Source organism: Lagopus muta, chromosome 17 (assembly GCF_023343835.1).
Source record: "Lagopus muta isolate bLagMut1 chromosome 17, bLagMut1 primary, whole genome shotgun sequence".
NCBI lineage: Eukaryota > Metazoa > Chordata > Aves > Galliformes > Phasianidae > Lagopus > Lagopus muta.
This window is the reverse complement of record NC_064449.1, coordinates 9,005,423-9,032,691: the sequence shown is the minus strand read 5'-3', so window position 1 is coordinate 9,032,691 and position 27,269 is coordinate 9,005,423. Positions and strand designations below refer to the sequence as shown.

Here is a 27,269-nt window from a genome sequence, read left to right as displayed (position 1 = left end):
GGCTTATATTTTCCATAGTACCAAAATCCATTCTGCTAATACAGTTCTTCAAATTTATCTATGAAAGACTGAAAACTGGACAATAGATGGACAACTCTGTGGGAAGCAGTTTTAATTTTGCTTTTAAACTACAATTACAGCAAACAGAGTACCGTTCCTACCAAGAGAATTGCACGGGCTAAGGCTAAAAATATTTCAGATCCAGTTCCTCAGGTCTGACAGTGACTGATAGCAAATTCCATCGTGATAATGTAAGAGCAAGGAAAGCAGCTTTCAAGGCTATGTACCTCAGCATATTTGTGATCCAGAAGTGTGATCTGTTCTATTACTTCATGATTTCATCTAATTGCTCTTTAAATTGCAGTTGAAGTCAATCTATGCAAACGTTCCTGTTCTCTGCAGCAATGAATTCCATGATTTAGCTGTTATGTGGAAAATCATCTTCTGTTTGTTTGGAGGCCTGCCACCTGATAGCTTTTCTTTTCTCTTTTGGGATGTGGTGGAGGCTGTCTGTTCCCCATCTCCAGACCAGTGACCATCCCATGGACTTCTCTCAGCCTCTCTCAGTCATCTTTATTTTATACCTGGCTCTTTTGGGGCCCTTCTCAATTGTTCTAAATGTGAATAGCAAAAAACTTAAAGCATGTTTGAAAAGAAAAGCAAAAAAAGGTAATCTGCTTTTCATGGAGAGGAAATTCTAATATAGAAAGCAGAAAGGCATAAAAGAAGCATTGATTGATGGGGAGATTGTGGTTACCATTTACCCACTGATAAATTACCAGCTCAGCCTAGTAAATTCTGCTCTAACCAGATCTTACTGAAGTCAGTGCAAGCCATCACAATAACTTTGATTCTTGAAAACAACCTTTTCTTGAGCAAAACTGTTATTTTATTGGCATAGGTTAGAAGTTGTGTGCAGTTATAGCTGCAGGGCCTCTAACTCCTCATAGATTTTGAACCAACAGGAGAACCTAAGCAAATAAAAGCCAAAGTCAGATTGTATCAGTCCCATGTGTCTGGCAGCACCTTGAAGAAGAACCAAGCTTTTATTGCTGTCATCTAAAGATTTTCTTCTTTTTTTTTTCTTTTTTAACCCAATAAATAATTTTGTCACAAACCAGAGCTGAGCCTACAGCAGCCGTTTATCAACTTGCCTCCTGTGGGAGCAAATGTCTACAGGCAGTCTGTATGGCTGGTAACAGGGTGATAAACGGGCACACCAGGCACAACGTTGGCATCTGGCATGGTTATTTATCAGATCAAGTGCTTTATAAACTCTCCATGAAAGGCTTTGTGGGTTCCCTTTCCTTCCTAAATGTAAGCTTTCTTCTGAACACATTGGAAGGAAGCAAGATTTCCTGAAGAGTTTTGTACTTAATTTGCAAAATTTGCAAAAATGGTGAATACGTCGAGGTACTTTTAGTTGCATTTGATTAAAGTTACACTTTATCATATTGCAGCAATATCATCTTAGTTTTCAGGCTTATGCTAATTTTTGCTTTGAAGCCATCAGACTCAGTGCGGGTCCCACTCCTTTCCTTATGTCTGACCTTGGAAACAGCCTCCTATACAGTCACTGAACACTGCAGATAATAATATTAATTATTATTGTGTTACAGACTGAAACTATTCTGGTTCACAACTTCATAATTATTACAGAACGACTAGTGGTTAATATGTGATTGTTTCTCAAATTTTAAATAAGAGGAAGCTGAAGGAAACTGCTGCTCTTGCACGACATCAGGAGAATTATTGGATAGAGATCTCTGCATCCATCAGATTAGGAAAATACTTCAAATGTCCTGGTTACAAAATATGTAATTTAATGTCAAGTCCAGAATGTATTTCCTTGAGGACGCTGGACTGACATTAACATAAGTTCTTTACCAATCATTCTGGGCAGATTAGACTTTAAACAACTGTTGCAGAATGTACAATATAGTCTTAAAATCATTGAATCTGAAGCAGGCATGTTCCCCAGGATATTATTACAAGACTCTTCATGTCTTTTTTCTAATGGCTTTTTGGATTCTCTGCTTTCAGCCTGCCACAACCAGCATTACAAGTGTCCAACCGCTCTCTTTTTCTATGTTATTAATATTTTTTTTCTATTGTAAAACATTTCTGATCATTCTTCTGTCTGTCTAATTGCTTCTTAAGTTTATTGCTTTGCTGTGGTGGTTTTGGGGATTTTATTTCCCAACTGGTATTACTTTTTAACCACTCATGTAAATCTGTATCAATTCAAACTCATGCAGAAAAAACAATTTGTCACAAATCTGCATAAGCTAAACCTTCAAAGCAGAGCTTGTGGGCTCACTCCTTTTTTTCTCTTCTCTCTTCACCAGATCTAAAAATACTCTGTCTTCATTCAAGTCTTACAGTGCCCTGTGCAACATTCTCCACATATTACTGGGGAAATTAAAGTATGGTCAGTTTCTTGGCGCATCAGCGAAGCTGTATCCAAATGTACCTACAGAGGATCTGGCAGTAGTTGTTGTCACAAGCTAATCACTCTCGAAAGGTTCTGAAGCAGAAGTGCCACTAAAATCCAGGCATTGAAACATCTTCATGGGCATGGGGCTTGTGACTAGTCTTTTAGGGGTAGTAAGATTTTGGTTTCTGAGCCATATCAAATATATATATGTATGTCTCCAAATTTCCTGACCAAAACCAAATGTGCTAAGGTGGAATTTTGAGCCCCACATCAGGACCTGTAGCCTCCATGGTGTTCTCTATGCTGGAAGTTTCTGAGGGCAGATGAAGGACACTATAACTGATGACAGTGAAGCTAGAATTTGCAGTCCAGTGGGTTAACATCCACCTGTGTCACCAGTGTTGCTGGTCTGGGGATAGCAGTGGCTGGGTGCAGTGGTGGGAGGTACAGTGCTCCTCAACTGTGGGATGGTGGTGTTACTCCAGAGGTAAATGGCACTCACCTACTTCTGTTCCTAGAGATGTCAGGGCCCTTCTCAACGTATGGCACAGGGAATGCATGAGTTCACTCACAGTTGCATGAGTTGCACTGTCCTCCATCTTGCCCAAGCAGAGACTAGTGTCCTTATTTGTTCCCTGCCATGAATTTTTTCTAATGACATACTGCGACCCAAATTCTGCCCCTGGGCACCATTGTGTCCTTATGAAGGTCATGGCCACATGTCCCAGAGCAGACTTTGGCCCCATTTGCCATATGGGAGCTGGAACATTATATGTTTGTTTTTTTTTCTTTTCTTCTGAATGTCCCTATTGTTTATTTTTGTGTTTCTGTTAAAAGTTCAAATGAAGAGCTAATTACTGACCCAGCAGAGCCGGCTGGCTGCAGGCGTCCCTGCTGTGAGTCTGCTCATGAATGAATTTTTGGTTTTGAGGCAGGTTTCCAAGGCTCCTGTGATGGTCCCAGTTTAGCTCTGTTTGTTTATTACTTGACATTCCTAAAAATGAATGTACTATTAAAATTACACGGCCAATCTGTAAGGAAGGATCAAAATAGGTAACTTAGTCACTTCTCCTCTGCAGGGTGACCGGGACAGCATGAATTCTCTTGCTCCTCCCAAAACTCTTATCTCTCTGAGAAGTGATCTGTAGACAAGGAAACTGAATCTATGTATGCATTTAAAAACACCACATGTGCACTTTGATTTAATTGTTTTGCTGGCAGATCTTGCTTGGTTTCACAGAGTTAAACCAATGGTCAGAGATGAGAGGAGAGGAACAAACGTGTTTTAGAGACTTGAAACTTTCTATAGTCACTATGGCAGAGATGAGTTTTAAAGAGCACTGTTACGTAAGTAGCTCTGCAGGTGTCCTGGGTAAAAACATGGATGTGCAGGTGAAAGAGCTGACTGGTAGGCATTAAAAGCAGGGAAAATTGCAGAAGATGATAGAGCAGCTAGGTGGGATGGGGCAAAAGTGTCACCTTTGAGCTAAACATGAGGCACTTGCCTTGTGCGCGTAGGTTACAAAGCTCCTCAAAACGCCAAGTACATCGGTGATGCATGTTGGGTGCGTGAGCTTTGGGCAGAGCTGGGCAAAGCAGCACAGAGAAGGGGAGTCCTGTGTGGATATCCATCATCATGACAGCTGCATCAGTGTGTCTGCTGATACCTCTGCCCATGTGAATGCAGATTCAGAAGGGTCACTGTAAACATGCGGCTAACGGAGGACGTATGAGTCACCAAGGCAAAAACTCATGGCAGTAACCTGGTATGTGAAAATAATTAGATGTCTCCCAGCAGGGCTTGAAAATACAAAGAAAACTGCATAAAGCACTGACAGACGGACCTCAGCAGATGTATCATCCCACATTACAAGATGATATTGAAGTTGTTTTCAGGTGTGAATTTGTTTGTTGATAAAACAGCAGAAAAATCTAAGCATGCTCAGAAAACAAAACATCAAATCTCCTTTTGTTCCATCTGTTTTGCCTATCTCAGAGGGCTCTGCTGGGCATGATTCCCAAAAGGCCTGCATCTAGGGAGGCTTCTGCAGAAACCTTGCTTTGCTGTACATGATATACCCATCACTTACACCTCTGTGATAAGCACTCAGAAATATTTTTTTCTGAGAAAAATATTTTGACTTAACTGGTGGGATTGTTGACTCACCTATGCCTTCCTAATCTGTGTATCAATATTTCCAGTTGGTGCAGAAACTGGCGAATATTGTTATGTGGGAGAAAGAAAACAGGTAGCAGCATAGTGGAAATGCTAAGTCATGACCTGAAGCAGTGATGAAGAACCTGGTGGGAAGGAAAGGCCAACTCAGGGGAGTTTAGGTGCAAGCAGTGCACCTAAGTGTTCAGATGGGGTGGAGCCAGGATCCAGCCCTTCCCACACCTCATTTAAGGGTTGGCATGGAGGTGAGGGTATTTTGTTGGAGATCCCTGCCTACTTGCCTTCCCATCTCCCACTAGTACCAGCCTCAGCTCTCTTTCACTTATCTTTTCCTAGCTGCAGCAGTGTAGAAATATGTTTGTGGCCAGAATAGAGAGCTGAGACAGCAGGGAGCCCTCATTGTCCCAGGGCCCTGCCCCTGCTCTGGGGACGGCCATGGTGAATGGGCCAAGGGAAGGACACAGATGTCATCACTGCATGGCTCTAGAAAGAAGAGAGTGACAAAAAAAGGAGCTGTCAGACTTGTCTGCTGTAGATGTCCACATCACAATGGTTGCTGTAATCTGTTTCTTGCTGGCCAGCCCCCAAGGAGCTGTATGGCAGATGGGAGCAGGATTCCCTGGCTGTGCCCTTTTGTATTCCCTTCAACCCACCAAATGCACGGGGGTTAGTGCTGCGTGGAAGAGGGAAAGGGTTGATGTGCAGCTCTGAATCCAGTCCAGGAATGACAAAAGCAAGTGAAAGAAGAAAGAGAAGATATATTAGACAAGGGCTGTGATTTGTTTGGGGATTTTTAATACTTCCCTCCAGGAAGGCAAAGCGCTCTCAGTCAGTTTGACTCCAGTTATTCTGGCTCTGCTACACATTGCACCAAATATTTACTCTGCTAAATTGCATTGCAAGAATCTTATTGACATCTTTTCTTTGAAGTGATCTCCTAGAGCTTTCATTTTGTTGCTGGAAATCCTGACATCATATCCCATCGTCTGCCCCTGACAGAGCTGCAGACCCCTGCAGGCACAAACCTAGACGTTTGGCTCCTCCACTGCAGGCCTGAGAATCAAAAAAGCCTTCATGCTGGCATGTCAATCTGGGAGCTGAGATGCTGACCCTATGTGTGAAATTTTGATTGGGTTTAGCTAATTTTGCATGACGTGTCCCTACCAGTCTCTCAAGTCTCAGCAATTCAATAGCATCACACAGAGTGTATTGCATACCTTCAGCCCAGCTCTCCCAGCCCTGCTCCTCTGAGAGACCCTCCTTTGGCAACAGGACATCCCTGTCCCCCCTGCAAAGATGTCTGCTCAGGGAAAGCATGGAATCCCTACCCAATTTTGTTGGTTTGCTTTTTGAGGAAACCTTGATTATCAGCTAAAGCGGTCTGCTGAGAGACCAAAATCAAGTATGCACACACAGCTTCATGGAGTTACAGTTTGGAGCCTGTGAATTAATTAGCAATTTCTCTGAAGAACTGCAGCCTGACGATTCATAGTCTTCGTAGCTGCTTGACTTTGATAAACAGGCAACATACATGGCAGCTTCCTGCAATCATAGTAGCACTGCTAACCATCAAAAAAACAAAGCAGGACTTGCCAAAAGCAAGCTAACACAATTCCTAAATGCTAGACATTAAAGCAAAATGTCATTTCAAGTAAACTAAAATCTGTGTTTACTCAATAGATAGGAAAAAAAGTGACCTCCCATGTGAAGAATTTGACCCCTCATCTACTTGAGAGCAAAGGGAATCCAGTATGACTTGGGCAGCTTCCTGGTACTCTTACAAACGGTCCCATTCCTGAATAGTAGCAAGGCTGTAAGTAAGAGCACCAAAGGCAGGATGTCCTATCACCCCTTTTTTGTTCTTGCAGTGGTAGCCTGTGCTTGCTATGTCTCACCCCCATGACAGCAGTTACCTTTTTTGGTTGGCTCAGCAGCTGGAGCTCAGGGCAGAAGTGTGAGCTGGACACTGCATAAATACAAAAACCAATCAGTGTGATAATTGGAAGGACTGACAGCCTTATGTGATTATCCCATGTTACTTATTTCTCTACAGCACAACCCAGCTGCTGGCTGTTCTCTCTCTTTAACTGGAACACTGTGATTGCTGTGCTTTGTATTTATATGCAGCTTCATTTCACTGCTTGTCCTCACCAAATTGTTCATTTCTGGAGCAGAACCTCCTCTGTCTCCATCATAACCCTATTCCAATGCAGTAATGTTCTTAGCTTCAAGAAAGACCACATTTTGAAAGCTTCAAAATCAAAAAGTTTGAAGAGTAAATATGCCAGTAGAGCTCTTAGTTTGTGTTTTCATTTTTGTCTTGCAAAGAGGCTACCTGCTGTGCCAGGAAAGAACTGGCCATTGGTTTACTTTTCTAGGACTGCTACAAACTCGGTTTGGAAATACTTGTATGTCAGATATGGCATGAAATGAAGTTGTTCATGTTAATTCAGGAAGTGAGATATAGCCTATAATACTTAGCTTTGGAAACAACTGCTGCCCATGTTGTATGCCTGCTGTGCTCTTTGTGAAATCCCGTTGTAGAACTGCAGCCTCTGAGCCTAATTCATTCTGAGAAAAGCAAATATTGATAAGTTGGCTTCAGTGAGGATGCACCTGCCTGCAAGATTAATAAATTGGCCGTATGTCTTTGCTGAGCCACCATCATATCTTGGTCAGGCTGCAGCTGCTCTGCTGAATTTTCGTGGTGACTCTTGGAAACCCACCAGCTTGGTTTTCTGTGTGACCTTTTTGGCCCATCGATATTTGACTGAACTTCAAAGACAAATATGCACTCCTCCTGGACCTTCTGGGCTGCTATTATAACTTCCCTCTAATTCCTTTGTTTGTGGTATTTCCTAGACTGTAATACCCCAGCAGTCACAATTTCTCAGAAACAGGAACTAAATAGACAATATTTAGCCTGTAGTATAATTGTCTTGGCACCTGTAAATCACTGAAAAGGTGGTGATTGATTCTCAGAAGAAAATGATTATCTGTCAGGCCTACTGGAGAGGCAGCTATATTTCATCATTAACTTTTAGCAGCCTTTGCAGAACCTGGATAGGAGACTTATGATTTTAATGTCACTGATTTCTCTAGTGTTTAAAGGAAGTATTTTTTTCGAACTACAGAAAATACGTGGTTCTGTGAAAATTGAAATGTAGTTAACCTTGCGGTTTGTATTGGATTTAGTCCATAATAGTTCATTGCTGATATTGTTTAGTAAGAATTTATTAGTTAAACTCATTATTTTTATTTACACTTTCAGCTCAAAAGGCAATTTGAAAGAATGCTTTTAGCTGACAAGTCTGGGGAGGATTGCATTATAAAACAGGGTAGCAGGGCTGGAAATTATTTTCATGTTTGGAATAAGTTTGTGCGTGATTTGTGCACGGCTGGCTGGAGGATGTGTGTGCATGCATTGCTCTTACAATTCAGCACTTGCCTCTTTTTGTGTATACTTTTGGATTACTAAAGGAGAAATTCACTTCGGAATAAGATGTATCAATAAGAGAGGTCATTTTTATGCAATATATGTCATGAAGCCAGCAGCCTCCCTTTGCCTTTGCAGGAGACTGTGTCTCTGGTTATTCTCTTCCTAAAACTCCCTTGAGTGTTGACTCTCAGATTCTGCCCTGAAATTTGAAATGGTGTGAATGTCACCTCTCAGAACAGCAGTATGAGATGGTCCTTGTGCCCCAGGAGCTGGGTCTGATGGTGCATCTTCTGCAGACAGCAAAACACAACATCTCAGCTATGTGACAAAAATCTTACCTGAGTCCCTGAATCGTGTCAGAGATCAAGGATTACAAACCAAGAGGATGAGAGGATTAATTAGTAATAAGAGGTTAAACGGGTGTAATGTTTGGAAGAAAGTGACTCTTGTGTTACTTCCTTTCTATGCCAACAATTTTAGGCTTATTATCATATGTAAACGAGGTAGGAAAAATAATTCAGCTAATCAAACATGGATTTTGTTTGGCTTTGAAACAACTGCTAGCAACCTGAAATTTGTTTGTTTGCTCAAGCTGAAGTTTCATAACATTCCCAGGCAATGTAAACACAGCATGGAAATTGGTCCCCCACCTCTCACCCCAACTGTGCCTCCCCAGACCTTCCCCATGTCCAGACTCCATCTGAGGAGTGGTGCTGTGAAGCGGAACAGGGAATGGATCTGGCAGAACCCCCCAAAGCAACAGAAGAGATTGATTTTTGGCCACATGGGTTGTTTAATCTTGCTGGCTCTGTATAAGCATTGATTCTGCCCCAGTGGATGAGGTGTGAGACAGTGGCTGGAGGAGACACCCCCCGTTGCACGGCATTATGAACTTTTCAAGGGATCACAGCCTGCAAAAAGAAGAAAAAATATATTCAGACTAATTCTGCCACCCATTTCTTTATCAGCCAAGGTTTTGCAATCACATTTTGCTGTTTAAAAAAAAAAATCCATTTTTCCCTGTCTAGCAGCTGTGTTGAAGATTCAGAGTCAGCAGGTAGATGTATCCAGAGAAGCACACACCTGGGTTTCATTTTCTGTTCCTTTTTACCCTGTGTCCTGAAGCTGAGCACATCTGAGCTGTCTTGCTGGTACTGAGTAAAAGCAAAAACCATTTAAGTAGCAATTTCTTAAATAAAACATAATTAATATGCTCCTCTCCCATCTTCCATTCCCACTTCAGATTCCACTCTTCACAATGAGAAGTGCACACATTAAAACAGTTGGTTTTGATGTTCGTGTCAGCATTCTCGCATTTCTGCATTCAGGTTTCATCATTCTCGTACTGGTAACACTGTCAGCTCTTTCATTTATATTGCAGACTTCAGAAATTATTTTGTGTGTGTTTTATTTTCTATCCACAGTTCCTTTGGGCACAGGAGAACTGCATCTAATTTTTCAATTTCTCCTTTTTATTTTTTTGCATCCTAAAAGATTAGGAACCACAAGGCAAGTAAGGAATTCAGAGTTCTTTCATTTACTCCAAGCTTTTAGACCAAACACAATGACATTTTAGGCCTGAGCTCAAGCTGTTTGCAAGCTCAGATCTGACAATAATGTAATACAACCAAGGAAATTTGCTTTGGAGCATTTCGGCTCCTCTTTACCACCGTGTATCTAGCCTCCCCAGCTGCTTCTAAAACTTGTACTTCAGCTGACATAATCTTATCATTAAAGGTGGATTTAAGTTTTAAGAACCTATGAGCAAACCTTTGTACTTGCAACCAGAAGCTGGGAGATGACTCTGCACTTAAGGTGCAAGCTCAGCTTTACTCCCGTGTTGGCTGCTAATCCAGTGCAGCCAAGTGTTGGGTGCTGTGACCTCCCAGCAGCTCCTTCAGAGGTGCGTCTTTATTGCTCAGCTGCTGCGTTCTGACTTCTCAAATCCCTCCTATCTTGTTGTTCTTGTTTTCTACCCTTGCAGTGGTAGCATAAGGAAAAAAAAGCTGAGTTTGACCACATCCGTGAGGATGTCAAGCATTTATACTTTATTGGTTTAGAAGCTTACTAAATTTAAACAGAAGCATTAGCATGGCCTTAGGCTCTCTTGACAGTTATAAACTCTTCCTTGGGGGGATTTCGGTAATGCTTTCTAATCAGCTTAAGGAGTTAATTAAACAGCTGTCACTTAGCTTCTTAATTCTGAGACTTGATGCTAAATAAGATTTGAAATTAGTTATGCATGACTGAGGCGTGGATCCTCTGATACAAATAGGATGGCTGCTAGCTGAAGAGGTGGAAAATCTGGGCCTTTAGACATAAATAATGGATATATTCATGGTGGTACCCTGGATTAATGCTGTAATGTCTGATTAATGAAAACAACAGCAACAGCAACACTGTGAGGAAAATGGAAGGTGCTTGTGTCCAAACAGGGCAGATTTCCAGGCAACCATTCATTCCCTCTTGCTGGCATGCCCTGTGCTTCAGGAGATTTCCATGATCATTTTCATCTCTTCCCTATTGCAATCTGTCGATGGCAAACTCGAAAGCCAAGATAGCTATTGAAAAAAAAAGAAGAACCAAGCATCATTTTAGAAGCTAGATGTTTAGCCTGGAAATAATGTATTCTACCACTGTAATCAGAAATGCAACTGGAGATCTGCTGTGCTTATGAAACGTGATTCGTAGAGCTGCAGTGGCTTTATAATACTTCTTCCCTGTTTACTGTGGTAGGACAAATATTCCTCCTCCCGAAGGGTACGAGCTGCAGATCAGCCCGAGTTGTTCTGAAAAAATATGTCTGGAGGTCTGTTTGGAAAGCAAGCTGGTGTCTTACTGCTGCTTGTGAGCCTTGTGAGGGCTAACAAGGATTCAGCATTACAGCCTCCTGAACCTTGCTAAACGCTCTTGGAAAAGAATGCTGACAATCACTACCAGCTTTTCCTTTGCGTTTTACTATTAGACAAAATGTTTCTGATACAAAGCTGATGTGGAGACTCAAAGAGGAGTGTGAATCGGTTGTATATTTATTTGTTTTAGCAGTCATCATTAATACAAACATTAGGAAACAACGTTTATGGAGGGAGAACAAAGGGAAGAAGAGAAATGCCTTATGAGTTATAAAGATATTGTTAAAGTTCTTTCTTTCACCCCAGGAATTATAAGGTAGGAGATATCCAAAGGTAAATTAAATTGCACAGAAGCTACCAATTAAAACTGAAAAACTAATAGGTGTTCCCTTCTGCGTATCTACTTAAATAGATACTTACTGTGTGCATCTTCTGAATATGATTCTGCTGGAGGGCTTAATATGCTCAGTTATTTAATATCAATCTCTTCAGCAGGCAAAGAATGCTCACTCCAGAATCTTCTTGGACAGTATTACCATTTTTGAATGCAGTAGTAATTTCAGAGTAAAGATTACCTGGTCTTCCATTTCGATTGTGAGAGAAAAATGTTTTTCCCTGATTGCTCTTCCTATTTCCTTTGGTTATTTTAGGGGATCCGTGTACGCGAGCTATGCTATGTAATGGTTAGAGAAAGATCAGCAACTTTTTAATAGCTGCTCAAGGAAGCAACCTTATGTGGTCTGAGTACTTTTCTATAGCTTTGCAAAACCTGTAAGTATTTCCATCTTGCAATGCCCTAACATGATATCTCGCATAATCTGTGTTAGTTATGGATAAAGAAAGTAATATTTCTTCAGAATATTCTGTTATCACTTAAGCAGCAAAAAGTAACACTTTTAAATTAGAAACTATTTAGATTTATAGCTTTTACATGCTGAGACTCTGATCCATAAATCTCTATGTAGCTAAATAAGCATCATGTTTGTTTCCTCAAATGAAATAATTTTCATACGCTTTCACCATGGGAACATTAAGCCCTTTCTACCATTAAACAAATGACTGAAAAAACATTTTGCTCTGCTCCCGCTGCATAAATTGGTGTAAATTGTTATTATGCCTCTACGTTGAAGGGAGAGATGCAAACCAGGTGCTTAAAGAAATCATCCACCAGACCCCTGCGTGTGGACATACTGAAGACTCTGCAGACAGAATGTACAGCTCAGTTAGTCCAGCACAGCTGCAGACATTGCCTGCTTGCTTTGTGTTTGTTTTGCTTTAGAGAAGTACTGGGTGATTTGTTTTCCTGGGATTGGGCACGCACTTACTGATAGAAAAACACTGTGTTTATTTCCATGAACTCCAGACAATAATTTTTTTCACCCCTCTTTTCTTTTGGACAAGAAAGGGATGGACATCATTACGACTGCCTAAGAATTAGCAGCACTGCCACATGCTGAACACTGTACTGATGGGGCTGTGCACAGTTCCATAAACACTTTGGTTGCGAACATACATCTAGAATGTGAATACAGACAAAAGCTATAAAACCTTGACTCTGGAACCTTTGGTTTTAGTAATAAAACATGAATTTACTTCCTTCTCTTAGAATCAGCAATGCATACACTCATCTCCTGGTATTTAAGCATTCCCATTAATGTCTTCAGGATTACTGCCATGATTGGTTGAAGTTCAGCTCTGTTGGACCGTGGCTCTGGGGGCAAGATGTCAAGATGTTATGGAGCTTTGAAGCCAGCTGAGACTTTGGGCATGCAGAAATTCCCTGTGTGTTAGATGTGCTTTTCAAAAGTGACTGAGAAGGAACAGAAGCTAGTGACAGTGACATAGCTGATGTACTGAGTAACTTGGTTTTGCATGCATTTCCAGGGAGCAGCAGGTATCGTGTACATTAGGATGTAGTCCATATTCAGAATGTCCAAAGCCAGGACTTAGAATTTGGAAACACAAATTCATGAAGCTTTTGAGGAACGTTATCAGTTACTAGTTCTTACCATGGGAAATTACATTTGCCTTTGGTGAGCAGACCTCATTAATCATACTGTTTCAGAGGGTTAGTTATTAAATCTCTCTTTACTTTATAAAATAATTACAAGGTTCATTTTGTAACATACTGACTGGGGGAAGAAGGGCATTTCTGCTTGGGGGAGCAGGTATTTTCAGCTTGGCACTAGTTGCAAGCAGCTAGGCATGTGCTGTGGCCTCAAACAGTCCCACTGAAATGCAATTCGTGCAAAATGTTTGTGAGATAGGAACCTAATGCTTGGATTCTGTAATTATCACGGATGCTTAATAGCACTTGTTCTGTCAAACTGCCCCATTTCTAGCTCAGTGGAGCATACAGGAGAGTGGCAATTGGATCTAAACAACCTGCATGTGGTAGCTTCGCTGCGAAGCTCAGATCTGAAATAAATAAGAGAATCTGGAAACTTAATTGCAAATCTTCCCAAGATCTCGGTTGCCTGAGTAATATATCCTCTTCTGAGCTCAAATGTGCACTCATGACAGATGGGCCTTACAGTACAGTTCTCATATTGATATAAATTGTAATTTCAAAATATCTGAAGGGCTTTTGTGTTGAGGGAGGGAGAGGATTTTCATAAATTCTCTTTTTGTGAAATCCTATTTCACCCTCCCCTAAAGATCACGGGGAAGATGGGAAAACTTTAGCAAAGCAGCTATCAAAAGAACATGAGCTTTTTTCTTTCTTTACATATTGCTTTGAGTCGGAATAAAGTATCTCTATTTCTTTAAGTGATAAGAAAAGGTCTCTTTGATGCATACCCTTTAGATGAGAAAAGTCTCAGCTTCTCCTCCTTAACCCAAGAGGCAGTAGGGGGAGTCATCATCTCCCAGTAACTCAATTTCAGTCTCTTACTTTATTGTCTTCCATGAGTGAAATCAGGTCAATCTCAAAGCTCATAGCGTGAGCTATTTAGGTAATGAGCAGTTAGCACTTGGGGGGCTTTGGAAGCATTTATTTCACGAGAGATAGCTGAAATCAAGAGCCTCTTGTTCTATGGGATAGTCTGTGATTCGCAGGCATGATTCTGAAAAGCTCGGAGACCTTTCCAGGAGTGAGCAATATTCTACAATAAGCAGATGAAGAATTCAGGGACCAGTTTGGGCTTCCTGTGTATCTTGGCACAAGTCAGCTGTTTCTGCTGTGCACGGCTGACATAACATCCAGGTAACTGAGGGTGCTGCTTAGCCCTGTACTCTTCACATAATCAGAACTTGGTGCTAGAAGTAATAAATCAAATGGAAGGTGCAGATTTTGCGATAATCCTCACAGTGATGGTATACTTGTAACACACGTCACTGCAGAATTTGCTTAAGGAGCCTAAACCTTCCCAGCATCCTTCCTTTTTGAGAGAGGATGGGTTTGCATGAGCCTCATTAATAGATAAATCATAGATTTATATAATGACTTGAGTTGGAAGGGACCTCAAAGTTCATCTGGTTCCAACTCCCTTACCATGGACAAGAAACAATTGCAGACAGTTCTTGCCCATAACTACCCAACATGAGGAAGGATAAATCCGAAAAAGCCTGGCTAGAGTCTGATTCCCTACTGCCCTGCATTGCATGAAGTCCTTTTGATGAGGCCAGAAGGGCAGCACTCTAATTCCCTAGGTAGTAGAGCAAGAGAACCCAGATCTTTCCTGTCACAAGAGGCGCTGCCACTAGCCATTCTCATTAGTTGTAAATTAGGGGACATGAGCTGGATCTGCCAACTTGCATCTTCAAGGCCAGCCTAAAGCCTGCATTTAAGGCTAGAATTTCTTTTGTATATATGTATTTTGGATAAAACAGCCAAATGTAAGGTATGTTATTTTTTTTTTTGTGATCAGCATGGTCACTAGTGAGCTCAGGATGGAGTCTTCACTGTTGCTAGAAGCAAGAAATGTCTTGTTAGTATGGCACAGAATCATGCCTTGGGCGCCAGGTTGCTCTGACACCTGATGAGTATTCATGAAAGAGTAACGAGTATATGATGAATGTCTTAACAGTCCTAGGTCAGAACTGGAAATTTGGTTCCAGGATTGAAGGGAAGGCATTTTTTTCTTTCTGCCTACCGTGTTGGGAATAATTCTTAGAATTGTCTTTAGAAATTAATGTAATGCTGATTCTAGGTGGTATTAATGAAGTAATAGTGAAATATGCTAATCAAAAGGGCTTTTTTGTCTCTTAGGAAGCAGAGATCCTGAACACAGCTATCCTCACTGGGAAAACAGTGGCTGTCCCTGTCAAAGTGATCTCTGTAGAAGATGATGGGACTGTGACTGATCTTCTGGAATCTGTGGAGTGCAGATCATCAGATGAAGATGTCATTAAGGTAGGTTCATACTGCTTCATTGCACCAAGGGAGAGGCCCAACAAAACAGTCATGTTCTCTAATGTGACAAGTTCTTTCTTTTTCTAACTGTTATACTGCCAAGAAACTAAGGTTTATTATCATTGTTATGTGTAGATTGGTTCGGTGGAGCAATGAAACAAACAGGAAATTGCATATATTCCAATCTACGTGTCAAATACTTGGAACTGCCTGTCACTTCCCACCTTTGAAAAGTATTTTCAGAGTTCATTCTACCTCTCCTTTTTACTCTTCAGTTATATGGGTTGTGTGGGGTCAGGAAAGTTGGCAGCTGATCTTCTAGAAAAGGAAATAGTTCCTCTGAAGTTTGCCACACTGGTATAGGAATTGTGTGTCTCAAAGCTCATGTCTTTTCTTGGTACTAAGCCGGTCATGTACTGCAAACATTAGCTTTGAAATTGTGATTCTCTGCAGCTAATAGAGTGCCCCACAGAAAGCACATTGCCTGCCAGTCATGGACTGGAAACTACTTGATAAGACACTTGACCAATGGATTTACTCTGTACAACAGCTATGTAGGCTGATCTTTGAAAGATAAGCAGCAGCAGCAGACAGTATAATGGCACTCGTACCTTTTACTCTCAGTGTATGCTTCTTCAGTAAATGATGAGGAGACATCTTGCAGGAAGATTTCTAAGCCACCATTTTTGTTGAAATCTTAGGGTCAGGATGGACCCTCAAGAGGTGTACTGATTCATGAAGACATTCATCTTGTACCAGTAAACATTGAAAGTTTATAAGAAGCCCTGAATATTTCTGCTCAGGTTAGTTAATGGCTCATGTACATTAATTGCAGTGGAAGCCACAGTCGACCATGATGATTATTGGAGATAGTGGAAGGCATTCCAGTGTGGTGACAGAAATGTTGGCTCATGTACAGCAGCTTATATGCTTTTGCAAACTTATGCATGGCTGTCACATGAGAAGACAAAATAAGAGACGTGGCTACAAATAAATGTTCTTTCTTTTTTTAACATAACCAGCATGTCACAAAATGATTAAAAATACTCCATGCCACCCCTCCAGCTGCTGGAAACCACTGTTTTCCCATTAACTTTTGTGAACTGCACCATATTGAGGACTTGGCCTTTGTGAAATTTGCCTTAGACTAAAACTGACTGGAATGCTAAGCATTCTTCATCTTACCTTCGTTCATTTTACTTTAGATTGAAATGGCTGAGGGTACTGTTTATCTCTAAGCAGGCCTCTTTGGGCCCCATTAGCTGAAAAAGACTCTTCCTGGTGGAGGTAGTTGTCTTTAAAGGAAAAGAAGAGTGCAGGCGCTTATTTGTTACTGTCATATGGGAGAACTGCTGGAAGTTTGATGTGTAACTTTATGTCACAGAGGGAATGACAACCTGGAGCAGGGTAATTGAAGAATAGAGCTGGGTACGGATTTAAATAATCTCCCTTGAATTTTTTCTAAGCAGATTTAGCTTTTTGTCAAAATGTTGTAAGGTTGATACTTATTGGCCTTGTTTTAAGCAATTTCTTCATGATAATTTCTTTTACACAAGATGAGCCCATGCAATTTAGAAGTCCATCTTCACTTATGTTTTCATTTTAGAATCTACTCAGGTCTTCTATTTATCTGAATAGCCACCATGCTGGCATTTTCTGATTAAATGTCTTTCTGACTGTCTTAATCTAGACAACTTTTTTGCTTCTATGGAGCCCCTTAGAATCTGATAAATCTGCCAAATACAGCAAATTGATGAACTGAATCTAAGTTTTAAAATATAAAGAAATAATTTGTTTTTCTTGCCTTGTGTTGTTGAAGTTAATGAGCTAAGTCTTCACTCACATAAATTAATTAACTTTTCAATTTATTCAGAGAACTGGAAAAATAATTTGAAAGCAAATATATCATCTGGAATATATTTTAAACATTAATTTTATTTTCTGCAGTTCTTGTTTATCAAATCATTTTGTTTTGGCCTATATAAACCTCCAACTGTTTTGGTATATAATATATTCATCTCTTACCCTGGCAAAGAACTTAAAGTGGTAGTAATTCCTATGTATGTATCTGTCATCTGTAAATTCATTAATGTACCTATAAAGGTTTATGTGCTTTTGATATACATACCCTTTCACATTGATGCTAATGACAAGACCTACAGCAAACAGAAAATCTAGTCAGAGAAAAGATGTTCCAGGCTTCTACAAACATCCCACTAAAGTTCACTCCTCTGCAGTAGAATGGCAGATTTCAGGAGCATTAAAATGAGTCACCGGTTTAAAGTGAGCTTTTAATTGAAAATGTCTGAGTTTTCAGTTTACCTGCTCTGTTTCAGACCAAGCCTTATTCACAGACATCTTATGTAATGAAGATAAAGCTATACAATTAGTGGCCAGCCTTCAGCATGCAACAGTAATTAGAGTTTCTATTCTCTGGGCATTAGAGAAAGGAAATAAAAAATGGGAGAAAATGTCTGCTCTAAATGCCCATTGAAATATAAAGTCTTAGGTTTCTATGTCTTCACTGTTACAGGATTTTCAACACATCTGTCACGTAACATCTTTTATTCCTTCTGTTTTTTGTGTTGTTTGATGAAGAATTTAAGCTCATTTTCCCTGCTGGATGTTAGTATCTCCACTTAACTTCTAGTTACAGGAGCCACATTTATTACTCGCTTCTTTCGCTGCGGATTTCAAAGCACTTCTACCAAATTGCATCTACCTGAACTTGGTTGAATAAGTCAGAACAGAATTTAGTCCACTTAAACAATATCACTAATGGCAAAAGATGGCGTGAAATGATTTAGCCTACACTGATGGAGGAACCATTCCAAAGTAAGGGAGGCAAATTACAGACTGCTTCACAAATGAGAATGGCCCCTTTTTTTAGCCTTACCAAAGCAGAGAAATCTCCAAAGCATCACTTTTCAATGCTCTGCATTTTCAGTCTTTTCAGATAGAGATACAAACCTGTTCCAACCACATCTATGTAGTAGGTAGCCACTCCCAGTCAGGTGAAGGCTTAATAGCTGCTTTATTCTGATTGCTGTGGAATGTATGAAGGAGGTAACAAAGCACATGGCAATTTCTAAGATATTACTTCAGACAAACAGAACTTCCAGTAACACTTAGCCTGGTTCTATCTGTGGCAAAATAACATCTTTCTAACCAAGTGATAGACTTAATAGAAAGTGAAGTATCAGAGCACCTAAAACAGCCTGAAGCAAACAGTGTTTTAAAACATTAAACTTTCAGCAGCTGCTTCTCTTCCTCCTTACTCTGTGTGCACTACAGGGTAAAGTTGAGTTCTTTTAAAATTGGTGGAGTGACAGAGTACAAAATCAGAGGAGAACGTAGTCAGGTCCAGGATTTTATCTGCTCCCTGGTTTAGCATTGGCAGTCTCAGTGCTGTTGCTTCTGTCATGCACACCATTGAGGGCAGTTCATTTGAGATTCTTTTTGCAATACAATTTTGGACACATCATGACACAAGTTTTCAGCTGGAAAAGATAACCACCATGTGTGCAGGTGAAGACATGGCCACAGAAATGGAGGTGTTGCGAAGATGCACCAATATTTAGAAACAAGTGTATGAAGAATCCCAGTTTCCCTCCTATTTCTTGAGTTTAAGCCACGGTAAGAGTGATTTGTGTTGTGTGTTACAGCTTGATTGAGTTTAATAGCTCACCTGGTCCAAAGCAAGAAGCCTGTATTCATCCTGGCCTTTGTCTGTCCAGTGAGTCACTGGGAGGAGAGGGCAGAGGGAGAAATGCAACCTGCAATGGGGGTAGAGCAGGGCAGAAGATGAAGAGCAGCAAAGAAGAGCAAGCCCCTGTTTCAGAAGTCACAGTCTATTCCACTAGCTAACCACAATGTGAAATATTCAGGAGAGGTTGTCACAGAGGTTTTATAGCTCAGGGTTCAGAGCATCCAAGTGGAAGGGAAAAGTGGATGTGGTCAATGTAGTTTGTTGTGTGATATGAAAGAAGATACTTTCCCATCAGCAAATGGGATTTTGTTTAGATTGAACACTTGCACAGAATATGGTTGTTTAGGGCTGAATTTATGGAAAAATAAATCTTTGCCTGGAGGTTTGGGTGAAGATCAAGTTCAATCTGCCATGGTTTTCCACAATATAATGTGGTTTTTCTCACCAGCTGAACTGCCTTATTTCATTCCAAATAACTTTGATCTGTCTTGAAACAAACATTTGATTTAAGTCAGCAAATGGATGTTTTTATTTTCTGCTACGTCTAAACATTTCATTTTGATAGAAAATGATGAAATCATGTCCTGTCATTTCAGCTCAATTTCAGTATTCCTGACATCAAAATCTTTCTGAACTTTTTACCTTAGGAGGAAGCAACTGTGAGAAAGAAAATACTTTTCCTGGTCTGATCTAGTAAAGAGGACAAACTCAGAAATACACAGTACTCAAAATAAAAGTTGAGTGCTGCTGATGTTGGTTTTCAAGGTAGAAGGAACAATGCTATTATCTCTCCAGTATGAAGAGCAGTCATGGCAAAGATGAGTTCTGAATGTAGAAGTGATGTAACAGTCCCACATCTTTCAAGAACCATCCAAAACTCACCCAAAGGTTTATTGGTGGAGTTGTTTGCCTTTTTCTCATCACCCATATTGGAAATCCCAGTATGAGTGGGACAGTTGAGTGCGTAATTCTTGAAAAGGAACTTTTTCCAAATTCTGCAGAAGATACCAACAAGTCTGTTTAATAGGAAAGGATGTGCATTCCTTTCGAGCCATGATGATAATCTTTCTTTCTGTGGTATTTCTGTTACATTGTGGGGACAAATGTATTTATACATAAGAACAAGACAAAATTAAAGAATGCCAAAACAGATGTCAAAGAGGATCTGAGTGAGGAATTCTGTTGAATACGGAGTCGGGGATCATGGCTTCATGGCTTCACTTCTTAGTCACTGATATGAACAGTTTATGATGAGAGGAAGACAGCTAGTAGTCAGCAGTGATTGTGAGAGATTCGAAAGAAACTATAATGACCAGGTTTGTAGAGCTGTTCTTTTTGCAGAAAGGCAATTTCGAATTTCTTCTTCTATTTTTTCTTGGTGTTGGAGATGAGGTAGCTTTTGAGTACAAAGATTTGAAATTCTGGAAAGTGTTCGATTTCATAGCTTCAGCATTGGAATGAGCTGGCATTGTATAGGCATTTCCCTGCTGCTATATCGTTAGTCTGGTGCCATCCATGTGGAAGGCTTATCCTGGTCCTGTGCCTATGAATCCCTCTAGTAAAGATACTTGGGAATATGTTCTTCCAAGTGTTTTGCCTATTTCTGAGAGTCAGATTTGTACAGCAAAAAAAAAAAACAACCATGTAGAAATGTCAAAATCAATTCCCTTTTCAAAGGGGATTATGTGTCTTACTTTTTTCAGCTGCTTTCAAAACTCAATTCATTGTGTGCTGTATCCCAGCGCTGAGAAGTGCTCCATCATCTCAATAAAAAGAGATTGGATGACCTCTAGAAGGACTGATGTGAAGACAAAGTAGGGAGCAGACAAGCTGAATGCGAAAAGAAATTTATTTTCTTCTCTATTCCACTGGGCTAAGCCAGCAGTGCCTTACTGAAGCGCATGATGTTGCACTGATATAAATGAAAGCTAAATTGGGCTCAGAGCATCCAACAGCACCTATCTCCAAAACTGAACCTGACATTAATCATTATAACCTGTGATTCTTTAAAAAGTTCCCTTTAGCTTTAATACTCATTGTGTTGTTCAGTTGCAGTGCCTGTCTGCCACTTTCTTTTAGAAGATGTGCTTTTTATAGCTCCTGGTGCCTGCTCTAAGCCATCCTCCAAATCATGTGCTGCTTTATTGCTACCTAGTAAATAGTTACAAGATGCCATATTGTCCTGATTTCAGCTGGGATAGAGTTAATTTTCTTCCTAGAAGCTGCTATGTAGCTGAGTTTTGGATTGAGGATGAGAAAAATGTTGATAGCACGCTGGTAGCTGCTGCTGAACAATGCTGCACAAAGCCAGGGATGCTTCAGCGCCTCGTGCTGCCCTGGCAGTCAGGAGCTGGGGTGCACACATGGTTCAGAGGGGACACAGCCACTGCCTGTAAGTGTTGGGTAGGCTGAGATCAAAAGGACATATTGAACTCAGGACTTACAATGATTTCTAGTGCTCTCTTCACAGGTAATGAATAAAGAGTCCGCACAAGTGGTTAATCTTGGGTTGGGATTTTAAGCATTACAGATCCTAATAAGGGCTCAGTCTGCATACATTGTGTGACTTTTGATTTTCGTTTCATTTGCCTGTGCCTTAATAAGATTAGATAACAATTGGAGAACCCATTGGATGGGTTTTCAGATGCTATATTGAAATGTGCTGGTTGTAGTGCAGGCTCTGGCATATGCTTTTAGATGTGACATCGGTGTGCTATTGTGGTCTTTGGCATGCCATTTATTTGATCTATCTTAGCCTAGACACATACAAAAGATATATAATGGTTTTGAATTACCTTGACAGATAAAGAGCATTAATATTAAATCCTTGAAAAGTGCTTTGAGATCTCTGAATAAAATGTACCCTCAAAGCATCATCATTATGTTTGTTAATAATATACATACCCCTAACTAGGACAGAGCACAGGCTATTTAGGAAGCACTCCTGTTAAACTTAACTTAATCACAGCACATAAAAATAAGTGTCATGATGTAGTATTACTGGCTGAGTAAGGATTTAGAAACATTTTCAGATTTCTTTTACAACAGAGGACATGCAGATCTGCTGACTGAAAATTTCTTCCATTTTATCCAGTTGTGGACCATTTTGCATTAATTTCTAGGAGTAATCTTGCAACTCTTTTCATGGAGCTGAACAGATAAGGACATCAGGCCACAAACTAAACAACTTTGTCTTAGGCAAGATGGGATAGACTTCTCTCTCCAGTCTCTGTTGATGCTAACAACATGACTAACACCCAGCTAGCAGTATGCAGCCCTTAACTCAGCCTCATCTTTCACTCCTCTTGTGGTTCTGCAGTAGCTATCCAGTTGTTCAATACTGTCTATTATTTGGTCCTTGCTGTTTCTTAAATACATTTCTGTTCTCCTGTCCTTACCTACCCTTTGAGTTGTCAGCTGTTAGCCTTCTTGTATCAGTGCCCTTGGTAACCTTTTCTGAAAACTTCCAGACAATGAAATATTCAGCGGTATCCTAATGTCTCCTAAGGCCCATATATAGCTCACGCAGTTTCTTATTCAAGAAGGTCTCAACTTTTGCTTAGAGAGCGAGGTAAGCTTGGGCAGAGTCCAAAGGTATCCTGTGAAGGGCCAATTCATCCTTTCTCTGAGATGTTTTTGCTGTACAATAATCAAATTAAAAACAGCAACAAATGCTGTCCTTAAGTAATTCAGCAGCCCTTTGTTTCAGAGGCAGATGTTGTGGAGTGGTTTTCTTCTATCAAGTGCAGTGCAGTCCTGGCCTGTGTGCTCAGCTCTTCACTGCTTTCCCATTCTGACATTCAGCTACCTGCTTACTTGTTCTCTTTGCAGTTATTTATAACATTGATGTAGTGCTTCTGAAAGACTTTCAGGAGCAGGAGAAGGTAAACAAGTAAAGCACATCTGAAAAATGCTTTTAGATGTCAGAATACAAGGGGTTATCTGAGTCCAGTTTATTTTAATAAATAATTATCTGTAACAGTCTCATTCTTTACACGTGAGAGGATCTGGTCTCCTGCATACTCTGAGGTTGTGGCATGCGTGCTGTATTTGTTTGCAGGAGACAATGATGCTTTTATTTGTCTCATATCATCTACCGTAGAAATGCTGAACAACTTTCCAATTTCAGCCACATTTTGCATTATTACTTTAACTTATTGTTGGATTGGAGCTATTTAAGCACCAAATCCAATTGATTTTACCAGAAATTACAAACCTAAAGACTAACCATAACTGTTCTTAATGGTTATTCAAATTTATTTAAAGTACAAACATGAATTGTGAGCAGATGGGATTTCAGAGAAAGTTTACATTTTCTCCCAACTTATATAATCTCTTCTTTCTGTTTAATCTCAATTTAATTGCAATTGACTATCGCTCAAAGAAAGAAGTCAGGCCCAGTCTCACACACACATACAATTTCTGCTGATGATTAGATCTTATTTCTGCCACTAAAAATCCGAAGTGAATGCAGTTTACTTAATGAGATTGCTTTGGATTTTATTTGATGATCAGAAGAGTCTGTTCCTTGCAGAGAATATTTTTTGTGTCTGTGTACAGCTCTCACCATCACTGGAGGGTTTGGCATCAGCTTAATGCTGAAAGCAAAGATCAGCCCGAGCCAATTTTAGCTGTTTCAGTGCCATAGCCATAAGTCAGCACATGTTTCCTTGAAAGTTCTTCACACGTTTCGATGACGCCGAGCTGAGTTTCAAGCTTGTAACAAATCTTGAAAGCAGCTGTTTCCCTAGGGCTGAGAATTTCATCACAAGGATTTCACACAGTTCTGTAGACAGGATAGGAAGCAGTCCCTCTGGCAATACTGCTGTACATACTATGCTAATTTTTGAAGACACCTTGACAACTAGTTTTCCAAATTGTGCCCTTTGTTGCCAGGTTAAACAATGTATGTGTCGAATCCCATCTCCCACTCTCACTCTTCTAAGCAGATTCAGCTGGGCTACATTCATTGATATTTATTTCTTTGGATCTCAGGCTGTGGGAAAGCTGTGCACGGGTTTGAGTAACCTCTTCCTGCATTTTTAGCATCCAGATCCAACAGTTATCATTTGATCTCACAGTTTCCTCCATTGGCTGGATTGGATTTCTTGTTGTTGTTGAGACTCTGAGAAAACTGAGATATAAAACAAGATGTTGAAATTAAATGTGTGCCCACCACAGAAAAAATGTAGAAAAGAGAACGTGGAAATTACCAGAGGGCATGAATCAAGATGATTCCAGGTTAAGATGAACTGAGAGAGGACGTCCTTTGCTTAGCAGCACAGGAAGCAAATCAAGAGGTAATGTTTTTTGTGCTGGGAGGATAAGAGTTATCTGCAGTGGAAGAGTCTCTTTCCCACTCTGTCATCAGCAAAATATGAGTCATATGCTTTACATACAGTCAAGGGTGAAATGCTCAGCTGTTTGCAAACTTCTAGTTTAAAAAATTGTGTATAGTCAGATACTTTTGCCAGAGGTTGCTGTAATATGTCAAGACTATGACAATCCTCTAAGGCCATAAACTACCCCCATGGATATCTCTGGATTTGGTAGTAATTGACTTTGTCTGTTCTGTCATTTACTCTGTTTTTTTAGTGAAATGATCCAAGGAAGAATTAGAAAAACAACTTGGATTATAATATTGAGGTTTTGTCTGTGATGTGAGGTCACTGAGCTTGCATCGTCTAACAGGAGTTGAGCACTGGGCTTCAGGTTTTATGGCAAATATAATTCAAGAGATCATTTTAGGTGCGAGATCAAGATGAAATCTGTGCTTCTCCCTGGCAAAGTCTGACAGCAAGAGTGCCATGTCCCACCAGCTCTCAGGAAAGCTCTCATTCCCCAAACAGCTGCAATAAGTTGAAGATGTTCTACTGAATCCTCAGATTTATCATAATAATATAATAATAATATGTAATAATTACACTTTTCTTTTTCAAAATAATTCAGATGCAAACCCTCTGTTCAGCCCCACCTGTTATCTGTAGCACACAGGATGGAATTAGTAGGAACACTTTTATGTTTTCTGGAGCCTGGTGTCTGTATAGATCAGTTGTCTGCTATCAGATTTTATGGGTGCTTCAAGGCTGCCCTATGGTTTTAATGAGTTTTAATGAGCTAAATGTTAACGAGACTATCACTCAGGCAGGCCTCACTGTATCTTGGCATTTTTCTCTTCCTGGGAATGCCCCCGAAGCTCTTCTGTCAGAAGCTGACACTGCAGTGACCACTCCAGTTATTTACAAGTGAAAACACCTTTTATATTTTCTGTACTCTATAGAATGACAGGAGTGCAGGTGAGCCAGAGCTATGGGACCAAGAGCAACTGAGTACATCTCCTAGGTCTGAGGTGTTCCCTGCTTAGCTAGGAAGGGAAATAAGGCAAGAGAGTGTTGAACATAATGGGATTCTGCCTGCATTGGTATAATCATAAAACAGAGCCAGATTACTGAGAGTGGTTCTGTTATAAGGGTAGAAATGGGAATAAAATGAATGCCACTTTCATAGGGGATGGGGCACCACCATGATCTCCCACTGTCTAATTGTCTGTTCCACTAAACACTTATCTAACTTGCCTGGGGCGTTTGTGGGGTTGCATCAAGTCTTTCATTTGTTAGAGTCATATTATTCCCTTTCACGTGAAATGTAGCTCAAAATAGAGAAAAGAGCAGTTTCTAATTAAGCTCCTGCCTAGATCCATTATAGCTTCTGAAGTGATTGGAGCAGGGAGATAAAGAACTATAATGAGCCCGGTATGTAAATATAGATGTAAAGTTTGTTTGGAGGGATGGGGGTTAGAGGCCAGATATCGTGAAACCAGACATAAAGCCTCTGGGTAGAAATTCAATCAGTGCATTAGTTATCATGGATTTTCATAAAAATAAAGTAATAATGCACATTCATGTTTCAGTTCATAAATGTGAAGTGACAGGCTATGACTTAGCCACTGAAATGATATTATAGACCCAAAAAAAGAATAATAGAGGAAATTGAGAAAGCAGAAGAGATGGTTGTAATAGAATTGAGCATTGGTATAAATAAAAATCATGAAAGGGAGATTGATTTAATGCAAGATATGAATGTCAGAAACTCAAGGTGTTAAAAAGATCATTGGCTCATCTGGTAAAGCATCCCTAAGGCTGCAAAACTTCTAGCTGAAAGAGCCAGGTCTGCTTGAAGTAGATGAACGTGCTTTAAAATTGTATGAGGAATAATGTATTGGGGGAAACATGCTTCTGCTCCACACACAGTTCATTAATAAGTTGTGCAGAAGAGGAAGAAGCATATATTGATCCACTGGAAAATTATCTTTTCTTGCCTGTATTGATAGAAGACTTAAATGTAGATATGGGAGTGAGAAATTGTTTTAATTCAGAAAGTCTAAATGGCAAACATTTCCCTGCTAGCTAGTTACAAAGATTTGGAAGAAAACAATCTTAGTGAAGTAAGTTGGCCAGGCTACATCTGTGATTGGTGTTTTGTACATAAAAACAGGTAGGACAGGCACAGATTTCATGTGAGTGATGTCTCCATTTAAGTGTCTGCTAATGTGGAAAGATTTATTTTAACTTGTGAAAGTCTTTTAGGCTTCACACACACCCATCTATCTCACTGCAAAGAAGCTAAAATCTGCCTTGTTTGCACATGTCTGAGGGAAGAAGGCTCAAAGTTCCAGATGTAACTGTGCTAAGTTCTCCTCACAGTAGCTGAGAGTGACAGAACAACTCTTTTTTTGGTACTGGTTTGTGTAAAAAAGAATATAGCAGCCAATAAATTGGAGTGTGGCTTGGTTCTTATCAGTCCTACAGGCATGAGTAACTACACATTGAGATTTTGGAGCTGTCATAGTTCTGTTGATAGTTTTGCATCTTTAATTTTCTCTTCATTATATGGAATTCTGCTTTTCAAACAAACAGAAACAAAAGTCTTGGGAAGGCTTTTAACAGCTGGGTGCCAGTGGGAAAAGTCCATATACCTGCACAGAGTCTGGGTGCAGCACAGGCAGAAGAACCCAGAAGAACCTAGGGAGGAACTGTACATATCCTGAAATTTTCTCTTTCTATGATTTTTCATGCTGAGGATCACCTCTGCTTCTGAAAAAAAAGTAAATAAAATCTGAATAACCTTAGTGAGTCCCTCATATCATCTTCCTGGGGCAGACAGCCCTCATTGACCTGAGGGTGAAATAGGAAGTGAAATGGCTCACCTACAAATCTCGCAGCAGATAATGAATTCCCAGGGCCGTTCAGAAGGTTGTGTGGAGCCTGTGGAACACCACCTGCTGTAAGGACGTGATCCCTCT

General features: G+C 40.2%; 1 protein-coding gene across 3 annotated transcripts in view; it reads left to right on the top strand.

Moving 5' to 3' along the window:
- The window catches only part of TMEM132D (transmembrane protein 132D), a 215,527-nt gene that overhangs the window by 162,984 nt on the left and 25,274 nt on the right, over positions 1-27,269 (top strand). For all 3 annotated transcript variants that reach the window (XM_048964351.1, XM_048964350.1, XM_048964352.1), the window contains one exon: positions 15,115-15,258. In XM_048964351.1, coding sequence (XP_048820308.1) covers positions 15,115-15,258 — 144 coding nt within the window. The remainder of the gene's footprint in view (positions 1-15,114; positions 15,259-27,269) is intronic.